The sequence below is a fragment of the Oratosquilla oratoria genome, chromosome 37 (assembly GCF_046742065.1).
Source record: "Oratosquilla oratoria isolate Oo_2021 chromosome 37, ASM4674206v1, whole genome shotgun sequence".
NCBI classification, from domain to species: domain Eukaryota; kingdom Metazoa; phylum Arthropoda; class Malacostraca; order Stomatopoda; family Squillidae; genus Oratosquilla; species Oratosquilla oratoria.
This window is the reverse complement of record NC_134813.1, coordinates 35510591-35523090: the sequence shown is the minus strand read 5'-3', so window position 1 is coordinate 35523090 and position 12500 is coordinate 35510591. Positions and strand designations below refer to the sequence as shown.

The window sequence follows — 12500 nt, the reverse complement described above, 5'->3', positions numbered from 1 at the left end:
TTTCTTTTGACCGGAGATTTATCTCCACAAAAAGAGGAATGCTGATAACTTTCGGTTACGCTGATCTGGGTTCGAACCTGATACTTGAGCTGCACCTCGAAGACATTAAAGAGAGCTCACGCTCAGCGTCTCCTGCCGTAATCGCCAGGCCTCGCCACACACCACGAATAGCCCACATTCTCGCGTTCATTTACGGATACTAACGATTAACTCATTATAGGTTTCACGTGTAATTAGGCCCAAGTCGGCCTGGAATGTTGCCATTGCAAAGGGCTCCTGAACGAGCAGTTGATAGTTTTCTGTCTCTCCTTCGACGCCTGTCAGGGGAAAACCAGGTCTGTCAGTCAGTCAGCCAGCGTGGCGCCAAGATACCACGAACGGAAACAACGACACACGTGTTGCGGACATACGAATCTAACCTATGATTTTCGTTGGTGTTGCAACGCATCACTCTCATTATCTTGGACAGAAAAAATATATATACATACAGTCTATATATATATATATATATATATATATAATATATATATATATATATATATATACACACACACACACATACATGTCATCTACCACCGCACCTGTAACAGTGAGAGTGTGGACCTTACTCTTACATTGATATGACAAGGACAAAATTGACTAGGCGACTGACACGTCACCTTCAATCTACAGCTATCATTGATCATTACGTCACTCTACATGACTGTCCCCTCACACGAAAACATCTAGCAGACAATACAATAATCATAGACAGAAGGCATGACCTTTGCCGCTTCGGATTCTCCGAAGCCATTTACATAACGACAAAACAACCAACCATGAACACACAAGTAGATTTCCAATATTCATCTCATAATAGAGGATCATATCCTCAGTAGAAGTAATGTCAACAGGTACAACAGCTGTAGTCCAGCCTGGCAACTGGTGGCTTCATCAGTATGTTACCTCACCCAGTGAGTTACCTTATATGTTACCTCTCCCAGTATGTAGACATTGGATATATGAGTCGGTACCTCCTCGCTACATCACATGTACACCCGTATAGAGGCAGGAACCCTCTCTGTTTTCATACAAACACACAACCATTACAAACACGAAATATGACCACACGCATAAACATATGGTGTGTGTGTGTGTGTGTGTGTAAACGTGTGTGTGTGTGTGCACGCGCGAGCAGCATATGCTTGCTGTTTCACCCTCGACAGGATGTCGCGGATGTACAGTCAATCGAAAAAGATACGCAGAGACTTGGGAACCAATCAAAGCCCCCACCAAAACAAAGACAAGAAAGATTCTCATTACTAAGAGAAAGTTACGACAACAATAAACTTGTGAATCGCTTTGGGGATGACACTTTACAAAAGTCTATCAGTCTTGCATATACTGTGAGTGTTTGTGTCTGCAGAGAGTTGTTATCAATCTGATGTTTATTCCCTCCCCCCCTCCACACACACACACACACTCTCGAACTCGCCTTCTCAATGTGGGAAAATGTCGACATAATGTCTGCGAAGCTTACTGCGCGTCCTAACCTCTGTGCTTTCTCAGTCCTGCCATTATGGTTCTTTTTCGCCCCACCCCTCCCCTCCCCCCGCTGAGCAAACCAAGGTACGTCAGTCTTACTGTCGCAACTGGCTCCGGTAGTTGCTACACAGCTACTTAAACCATGATAAGAACATTGTACCTCGTCATTTCTTCCCGTAACAGAAGGGTGGGTGGTATTTTTTTAACAACCTCATCTCCTGACATGCAATCACCTCCCACCCCCACTCACTAAAAAAGAAGAAAAAAAAAAGAAGAAGAAAAGAAACAAACAACAAAGAAAAAATAAATAAATATAAGAAGTGTCACCCAGACAGGAAAGGAAGGGGGGGGGGGGTGAAGACTGCGGAACCCACAAGGACCCCAATCATCTTGAACGTCACTTCAGGAGCTCAAGAGAACTGCGCATATTCTTCCCTTCTATGGGAGGTCCCCGTTAGAGATGTATATATACTGTACATACATACACACATATATATATATGTATATCTATGTGTATATATATGTGTGTGTGCGTGTGTGTATACATACATACACACACATACAGTGTATATATATTATAAATACATACATATACCAAGGCTTTTTCCTCCTTACAAGGGAGGTAACAAAAAGGAAAAGGCATAAAATCAATCCCACCCATTCCATCCCTGAATACACTCCACACCCCTCCACCCTCCCTCTCATCTTGGCACCTCCTGGATGACGGGTCATCCCACCTTGTCCACTGCCCTGGGTCAGAAGCAGTGTCGAAAGACAGCACATCCACAACAAGGCCGCTTCATTAAATCGGCGACCCCCCCCCTCTCCGTCCCCCCATGCATAAAGGAGAAGATGGGGAGAAATCCCTTCGGGCTGTGTCAAAATTTGCTCACACATACTACCTCACCCCCCATCCACCCGCCCATTCCACCTCATGCAATCACAACATCATCCATATACAACCATTCTCCATTCACCCCTGTCTTCTGTCCTCTCCCGTCCTTCCTCAACAGACATTCCCCTTTTCCACAAAGCCCCCTTCACCCCATCCATCCATCTCATCCTAGGACGTCCCTTCATGTTCACTCCCTCCACATCTGCCTTCCATACCTCTTTTACTAGTCTTTCTTCACTCATTCTTTCCATGTGTCCAAACCATCCTAATACTCTTTCGTCAACCCTATCTCCCAACCCCCTTTCCACCCCTGTTCTCCTCCTCACCTCCCCATTTCTCACTCTATCCAGCCTAGTAACCCCCATCATACTTCTCAGACACCTCATCTCAAACACATTCAAACTCCTTCTCTCTTCCTCTCTTATGTTCCATGTTTCTGCCCCATACAGTGCTGTTGGCACAATCACTCCTTCATATAGTCTCCTCTTAGCATCCATTCCCAAATGTCTATTCCTCATTACACTTTTTAATCCACCAAGGCATTTACTCGCTTCTCTCAATCTACATTCTACCTCCACCTTTTCCTGCCACATTTGCACCCAAGTATCTTAAACTATCCACTTCCTCCAGTCGCTCTCCCTTAATGCTCACTTCCAGACTACTGCCACTTTCACCCCTTGTACATCTCATCACCTTACTTTTACCCACATTTATCTTCAGCTTTCTTCTATCACACACTCTCCCAAACTCTGTCACCAACTTCCTCAATCCCTCCTCCGATCCTGCCACAAGCGCAGTGTCGTCCGCAAACAACAGGTGGCTCACCTCCCACTTTTCTCCATTTTCTTTAACCATCTCCAATCCCTGACCCACTACCCTTGCATTTACCTCTCGCACCACCCCATCCATGTATAAATTGAACAGCCAGGGCGACATAACGCATCCTTGACGAAGTCCCACCTTTACCTCGAACCACTCACTCTCTCCATTTCTAATCCTGACACAAGCTCTATTACTCTCATAAAAACTCTTGACAGCTCCTAGAAGGTTTCCTCCTATCCCGTATATCCTCAAAACCTCCCACATTGCCTTTCTGTCTACCCTGTCGTAAGCCTTTTCCAGGTCCATAAAGGCCCAAAAAAACATCCTTCCCCTTACCTATAGCTTTCTCACATATCTGTCTTACCACAAAAATCTGATCTACACAACCTCTACCCGTCCTAAATCTACACTGTTCCTCACCAATTACTCCATCTGTTCCTCTCCTAATCCTCTCAATCAAAATCCTCCCATAAGCCTTCCCAACTACACTTAACAAGCTAATCCCTCTGAAACTACTACATTCACACTTGTCCCCTTTTCTCTTGTAAAGTGGAACTATACAGGCACTCCTCCAGTCCTCCGGCACTCTACCCTCTCTCCAGCAAACATTAAATAACCTCACCAGCCAGTCCACCATCACTGTACCTCCTTTTTTAGACATTCTGCATGGCAACTGCCTTCACTTCTTCCTTCCTTATTTCTCCTCCATTTTCCTCACTCATCACGCTCATTTTCTTAGCATTTCCCACTGCAGCTATCTTTCCCTCCCTATCCTCCTTCACATTTAGCAACTCCCTAAAATATTCTGCCCATCTTCCCCTTACTTCCTTCTCTTCCATTATCATCTCTCCATCTGCACCTTTTACCTTTTCTTCTCTACTTGATTCGCCTCCTCTTCCTCTCTTAATTTCTTTCCAAAACATCTTGTTATTACTTTCAAAACTTTCTGTCATACTCTTACCCCATTTCACATCTGCTCTCCTCTTTGCCTCCTTTACCTTTTGCTTTACTTCTCTTTTCTTTTCTTTGTACCCCTCATGTGACTCCCTCGTCCTATTTTGTAACTAATCTGTGAAAGCTCGCTTCTTCTCTTCTACAACCTTCTTTGTTTCCTCATCCCACCATTCACTACCCTTTCTTCTATTTCCTCCTGTCCTTCTTGTTCCACACACCATCCTTGCACACTTCGTGACTCCCTACTTGAACCATCCCCATTCCTCCTCCACACCTAGCTCTACTCTATCCTTCACTCCCTCCCACTCCTCCTTCAGCTTCTTCTTGTACTCCTTCTCCTTTTCCTTTAAAGAGTTCACTCTAAGCACCTCCCTACCTTTTGTCCCTTTCCTCTTCCTCCATCTATTCTCCACTCTCAACTTACCTTCCACCAAAACATGACCTGATATTCCCCCACCCTCTCCCCTTAGTACATGTACATCCCTAACTCTTCCTATCATAATCCTATTTACCAATACATAGACCATTAACGCTCTATCTACAACCCTTCCCTCCACCACCCTCTCCCATGTGTACTTATGCTTGACTTTCTTCCGAAACAATGTATTTGCTATCAACAACTCTCTTTCTAGACACATTTCCACCATCAACTCTCCACTACGATTCTTTCCTGGAACTCCCCATTTCCCAACCGCTCCATCAATTGGATCATTTCCTACTCTAGCATTAAGGTCTCCCAGTACTATTACATTGATATTTCTCCCTAAATCCTCTACGCACTCATTTAAATCTATCCAAAAAGCCTCCCTTTCTTCTACGCTCTTCTCGCTGCCAAGCCCATATGCACTTACAAAAACCCACATCTCCTATCCCAGTTTCATCTTCATCCACATTATCCTTGAGGAAACCTCCTTCCACTCCACTACACGTTTACCTATCTCTTCACTTACTAGTATAGCCACCCCTTCCCTCCCTCGCCCTCTCTTCACTCCTGATATTCTCCCACTTACACTCCCAAACTTACACTTGCCCTTCCCTTTCAGCTTAGTTTCACTCAAAGCCAACACATCCATCTTTCTTCTCACAAACATACTACCTATCTCTTCCCTTTTACTCTCATCTGTACCACATCCACGCACATTAAAAGACCCAAACCTTAGGGTGATGGTCGGAAAACTCCCAGACCCTCTTATGCCTTTGCTTTTTCTTTTAGGAATGTCCCCTGTGGGGCTACAAGGAGAAGGATGCCTAGTCCCAATCCCCGTCCCTTTCTTCTCGCCTCTTGCGATCCAAGTGGAAATACTTGGTGGCAGTATTCTTTTCCCCCACCACAGGGAAGGTAGGCGAAAAAGGAAATTAATATTCAGAGAAATTGTACAGGACGGTAACAAGGGGTTGGGGGACAGCATACGGAGGGACAGTCGTAGTATAAAAGTGTCATCATTTCTCTATGGACAGAGTTTTCCTCTATCACAGCCAAAATGATGTGTGGCTCTGGTCCGTAGGGGCACCCCATGTAGACCCTAAAGTATCAACTGCATGCCACTTTGCCACAATAACATGCACACACGCGCACACGACTCGACGGCGTGGTGGTAGCGTTCGCAACTGCTGCTACAGCGGTGCGAGTTCGAATCCCGTCCAGGGCTGAAATAATTTCAGTATCGCTGTGCTGCGAGTCGTTACTCCAACTCGTGGGCGGGGAGTTGTGTGTGTGTGTGTGTGTGTGTGTGTGTGTGTGTGTGTGTGTGTGTGTGTGTGTGTGTGTGCGTGTAAGGTCACAACATTACCCATAGATTGGTCATATAAGATCTCTGAGCTCTCTTCCGGGAAAGTAATAGATGTCGATCACGAGTCCAACACATGATCCAAGATCATGGTGAATTACACACACACATATATGTAATATATATATATATGTACTTTTTAAAACTTACCGGTACCTTTTAACTATGACATTCGAATTTACACACGGTTCATTGTGCCCCACCCCCCAGAATTATATTTCTGATACACATACTATACATACAACCGTTAGTGACGTTAACGTAGGGGTCACTAACGACATCCTCACTAATACGGTAAGAGCAGAGTCACGAACTGAAGAGTCAGAGGAGCTTCCAGAACGCGACAGACGAAGTCTCGTCGAAAGAGCCAAGGCCGGATCTTCTTTCCCTTGGCAGCCCGAAGAGTTGCTGGCCGGGTTCTCCGGAAGGATGGGGGAAGGGGAGGGCGGGGGGGGGGGTCAGAACCGGATACGTAGTGGACCTCTTGGGCCTTCTACGTGACTGTCTTCACTATAAAAAAAAAAAAAAAAAAAAAAAAAAAAAAAAATTATCCAGCAATAAAATTGTACGTTAGGTGAGGTTATTATTATTATTATTATTATTTTCTTATCTCTCTCTCCTTTGTGACATTTTATTCTGGTCCCTCTCGCATGCCTAGCCACCTCGCTTTGCGGGTGACATACTTGTATAAAATATTCATACAATTTTCAGTCTCCGTCGTTCCAAACTAATTATTTGGCGGTTTATGGAGACAAATAACGAAGAGAAAAGAAATACGAATTAGAAAGAAAATAAAAAGGAAAAGGAAAAGAAGAAGAAATAAATGGAATGTAATAAAGGCGTTGATGATGCATTTACCTAATTGTAACATACAAAATAAGAACTATACTCGTGAGGTCTCGTCTCCGTGCTTTCACAGGTCAAACTTAGTTGTGTGAATCACTCGTCTTGAATCACGTGCTGAACTCGTGATCGACAGTTACAGCTTTAACAGTTGAGAGCACAGACCTCATATAGTCTGATCTATGGGTCGTGCTGTGACCTTTGCAACACTACACGTCCATCTCCTTGCTCCGGGAGAGGTATCGGCTTGCAATATTAGTAAAAGGTTTTCACGCCCAGAGCACGGCGGGAACTTGGTGCCGTGGCGTGGCAGACTACGACGCAACTACATCACATTAGGTGTGTGTGTGTGTGTGTGTGTGTGTACGTGTGTGTATATATGTGTGTGGTATGTGTATATGTGAGGGTACATGTGCGTGTATGTACGTGTGTATATGTGTAGGTGTGTATATGTGTAGGTGTGTATATGTGTGTGTGATATATGTACGTGTGTGTACATGTGTGTATAAGTGTATGTGATATGTGCATGTGTATGTACATGTGTGTGCACGTGTACATGCGTGTATACGTGTGTACATGTGTATGTTATATATATATATATGTGTGTGTGTATGTGTGTGTGTGTGTGTTTAAATGTGTGTACGTGTATATGTGTGTGTTCGTGTATGTATATGTGTGTGTGTGTGTGTGTGTGTGTGTGTGTGTGTGTGTGTGTGTGTGTGTGTGTGCGCGCGCGCGCTTATATGTGTGTGATATGTGTGACTCACCATGGTCTTGGATCACGTGTTGGACTCGTGATCGACAACTATTTCCATCCCGTGTGTGTGTGTACGTGTGTGTGATATGTGTATGTGTGCAATTGTGCATGATATGTGTATGTGTGTACATGTGAACGTACATGTGTGTACATATGTGTATGTGATATGTGTGTCAGTACATGTTTGTGTGCGATATATGTATGTGCGTGATATACGTGTGTGTGTACGTGTGTTTATATGTGTGATATGTGAATGTGTGTACACGTGTGTGTATATATATTTGTGATATGTGTATGTTTGTACATGTGTCTGTTCGCGTGTGTATGTGTGTATATGCGTGTGTGATATGTGTGTACATGTGTATACGTGTATGTGTATATGTGTTCACGTGTGTGTGTATACGTGTGTGTGCGTATCTGTGAGTGTATGTGTGTGCATGCGAGTGTATGTGTGTGCATATGTGTATTTGAGCGTGTGTATGTGATTCACCATGGTCTTGGATCACGTGTTGGACTCGCGATCGACAGCTATTTCCCTCCCGGAAGAGAGCTCAGAGCTCATATATGACCAATCTATGGGTAATGCTGTGACCTTATTCGCACCCCAAACTCCCCGCCGACAAATGTTGAAGTAACGACTCGCAGCACAGCGATGCTGAAATTATTTCAGCCCTGGGCGGGATTCGAACCCGGACCGCCATAGTGGCGGCCGGGAACTCTACCAACTGTGCCACGCATGTGTGCTTGTGCGTGTTTGTGTGTATGTGTGTATACGTATGTGCGCTTGTGTGAGTGTATGTAAATGTGTTTGTACGTGTATGTGTGTGTGGGTATGTGTATGTGTGTCTGAGTGTGTGTGCGCGCGCGCGTGTGAATGTCTTTGTGTGTGTATGTTTGTGTGTGTGTGTGAGTGTCTTGTGTGTGCGCGCGTGTGAGTGTCCGTGTGAGTGTGTGTGTGTGTGCGCGTGTGAGTGTCTGTGTGAGTGTCGTGTGTGCGTGTGTGTGTGTGTGTGTGTGCGTGCGCGCGTGTGTGTGCGTGTGAGTGTGTGTGCGTGTGTGTGTTTTCCTAGTTGTAGCATACAGGGTTGGAGCTGTGCTCATGGTTTTCGTCTCTGTATCTCGTTTTTTCAAAGTTTGTGTACGTGTGTGAGTGTGTGCGTGTATCTGTGTATGTGCGTGTGAGAGAGCGTGTGTGTATCTATGTGTGTGTGTGTGTTTATGTGTGTGTGTACATGTGTGTGTGTACGTGTGTTTGTGTGTATGTGTGTATGCGTGTGTGTGATTTACTACCATGGTCTTGGACCGCGTGTTGGACTCGTGGTCAAAAATTATCCCCCTCCGTGACGAGATGTCAGAGCTCCTATTTAACCCCACCTACGGGGCAGTCGGTTCTCCATACGGACTTCATTCGAAGTCGAATTCCGACGGAAAAAATAAAATAAAATAAAATAAAACGAAAACGTCTGCAATCGAGCTATATATTGAAGCACAACCTTAGAAGAGGAGGAGTACCTTTGCTGAGGGCAAGACCACCCCCCGAGGAACTGACGCAGGAGATCGATGAGACCTGCGCGCAGGGGGCGGAATCAACAGCTGCCGATGGTGGGAGGACGTGTAAACAAGGTTGTCCGATGAGTCGATCATTATTATGACGCGGTGGTGGTGGTGGCGTCCTTCATGAACCTTCCTCCCACTCATCCACCCCTTCTTCAACCTCCTCCTCTTCCTTCTTCTTCTTCCTTCTTCTTCTGGCTAAGAGCGATCTTAATCAAATGAGCGGAAATCTCTTTCTCGGTCTCCTTACCTGTGACATCTCATCTTTTTCTCCTTCTTTGCCAGCCGCCTCACCTCCTACTTACACTCTACCTGTCCCCCAAGGTCCTCCTCAGCAGCTTCCACCTGAAGAGGCCTGAGGAGGTAGGACACGGGTGAGGGGGGGAGGGGGACCAATCTCGGACTCCCGTAACCACAGGGTACCATCAGGTACTAGATAATGAGAGCTGGCCCTCTTAGAAGGTCTTGAAGGACCACCTCGTCTCCTACGGCGTCCCTCGTACTGCTGTTAAGGACGACCTCAATGTCCTGCTGCCTAAGGCGTCTACCGAACTCGCCCGAGACCAGTTCCAAATGGTCGAACTGAAGACGGTGGTGGTCGACATAAGTCAGTCTAAGTTCGACAACTGACGAAGTGTCTCTTCGAGTAGGCAGTAGCCCTCCACAGGAGGATTTCCTCGCCGAGTCACATCAAGGCGTGTGATTCTCCATCACGGTATTGAATCACGTCTTGGGCTCGTGATCGACAGCTATTCCCCTACCGGGTGAGAGCTCAGAGCTCATATATCACCCGATCTGCGAGTGAATCTGACCTTACACTTACATCACAATCACTTGCCCAACAAAGCGGGGTGCAGGATTCCAGTGCCGTGATGCTTTCTAGACCTGGTTCAGGGATCGAACTCGGACCACTAAATGAGCAGGCGTGTACGTATGTGTGTTGTTGGCGCAATTGTAAACGTGCAGGTTTCGTGTTCTCCTAGTAGCGGGTTCGAGTCCCACACTTCTTCCGATTCTCAGCAGAGGCTAATATCAGCTCCAAGTCATTAAAGCGCGAACAAGTCAAAGGTGACGGCTTCGGCCGCAGCTACGTGGACCCTGGCGTATGCATCCTACCACTTTATGCATATATGCATATTTATTTATGTGTGTGTATATTTATTGTACATGTGTATATGTATGTACATTTATGTATAAAATATGTGCATATGTATAGATACATGTGTCTATGTACGCATTCATTTATATAAAACCTTAGTAAATAATTATCTATGTATCTATTTTTGTACTTATATGTTATCTATATTACGGATTTTATTCTTGTTAATGCAAATTGATTTCCTCCATAGTCTGCTTCTGAAATCAATAACATCGTATGTCGTTAGAACAAATATACAGAGGATGTAGTTAAGCTCGACTCTGCCCGCTCTTAATTTCCTTATTATAGTGACGTCATGTCGCATGACAATGAGACGCGCACCATTTGATTGTAATTCTGGAAGATTATTAGGATCAAAGAAAATAATATTTCCTGCTCTTTCCCCCATTTTAAGATGTACTACAGAATTGAATAAAATTGTCTGGCGTTATACAGACAGAAATAATAAACACTGTATTTAAAGAGTGTAATAAAATAAAATCTGTAATCGCTAATGAAAAGACCAAGAAACCGTTGTGGATGAACAAGGCTGCCTTAAGGAATGTGAGAAGAAAGTATCACGCTTGGATCAGATATCTTAACACCAAAGATGGGCGTGACTATCAGCAGTATGTCTTGGCTCGCAATGAAGCTACTCACGCCACAAGGAAAGCCAGAAAGGAATTTGAGAGCAGGCTTGCCAATGAAATCTGTATGAAGAACAAGGCTTTCTGGAACGATGTTAATAGCCGTCGAAGAACTAGAACAGGAATACCAGACTTAAGAAATTCTGAGGGTATCTTCGTGAGTCGGGATCGAGGCAAGGTAGAAGTTCTCAGTAAACAATACACAGATGTTTTCACAAAAGAGGACATGGCCAACTTTCCACCATTTACAGACAAGGTACTGCAATCAAACCTAAGGATCTCAATTTACAGGGAAAGAGTCCTAACCAAGCTTCAGGCCCTGCTAGTGGACGAATCACCAGATCCGGATTCAGTGCACCCAAAAATACTCAAAGAACTGGCAGAAATATTGGCCACATCCCTCTGCATCCTCTACAACGCCAGCCTCAAACATGGGGAAGTACCAAAGCAGTGGAAGCTTGCGACTGTGACGCCTATATTTAAGAAGGGCGATAAATCAAACCTGGCCAACTATAGACAAGTTTCATTGACATCGGTCGTGTGCAAAACCTTCCGAGCGCATTATTGCCGAAGATCTTACTCAGCACTTAAGAACAAATAACCTCCTTTGTGCTCAGCAACATGGCTTTACCTCAGGAAAATCCACAACAACTAACCTCCAGGAAATTATGGACCTTTGGACTGAAGCGCTAAGCCATAACCTATCTGTCGACATCATATTTCTAGATTATGCCAAAGCCTTCGACACAGTACCTCACGAACGACTACTAGCACAGTGGAGCACACTTGGAATCAAGGGAAATATTCAAGCGTGGGTTAGGGGATTCCTCACAGGTGGGCAGGAGCGGGTGCTGGTCAATGACGCTCTCTCCAACTGGTCCAGAGTCACCAGTGGAGTTCCTCAGGGTTCTGTTTTGGGCCCCCTCCACTTCACAATGTTTGTGTCTGATGTTCCCGATCTCAAGAACTATACATCCATGTTTGCAGATGACACAAAAATCTATCAAGTGATAGAAGAACTCGACAACAGCAGTCTCCAGGAAGATCTCGTAAGACTGGAGTCATGGGCACAGAAAATGCAGATGCTGTTTCACCCAGATAAATGTAAGATTATGCATCTGGGAACAAACAACCCACTATATGAATATACAATGAATGGATCTGATGGATCACCACACACGCTGGTGTCAGTGGAGGAAGAAAGGGGTCTGGGGGTCACGGTGGATCAGCGGCTGCAATTCTCAAGCCATATTCAAGCACAGGTCAGCAAGGCTAATAGAGTACTTGGAGCAATCAAACACTTTTACGGCCATGGACAAAACTGCCTTCCTCCACCTGTACAAAAGCCTAGTTCGCCCTCACCTGAAGTACCTCGGTAATTTGGTCCCCAAAGCTGAAAAGAGGAACGCGTCCAGGTCGATGGCATTCAAGGTTTAGTTTTCGTAACCGTGGTTTCTATGTGACAAAAACGTCGAACTTGTTAATGATTTCTTCTTCTTTTTATTCTATGCTAAGAATTGGATCAATTGTAGTTCTCTTTGCAGGGTATTCTGAAGATCACCGGAAAGGAGGAGGCACG

At 45.0% G+C, this 12500-nt stretch overlaps 2 protein-coding genes across 2 annotated transcripts in view; one reads left to right on the top strand and one right to left on the bottom strand.

Annotated features, from left to right (window-relative positions):
- The window catches only part of nsl1 (non-specific lethal 1), a 277204-nt gene that overhangs the window by 259881 nt on the left and 4823 nt on the right, over nucleotides 1–12500 (bottom strand). The gene's annotated exons all lie outside the window — the stretch shown is intronic.
- LOC143019425 (uncharacterized) lies at nucleotides 10815–11522 on the top strand. Its single transcript, XM_076175062.1, has one exon. It carries the CDS (start codon nucleotides 10815–10817, stop codon nucleotides 11520–11522), a length of 708 nt encoding a protein of 235 aa, XP_076031177.1.

Excerpts from the sequence above, each read along its gene's own strand:
- LOC143019425 (XM_076175062.1), top strand. The coding sequence starts at position 10,815 with ATGAACAAGGCTGCCTTAAGGAATGTGAGAAGAAAGTATCACGCTTGG.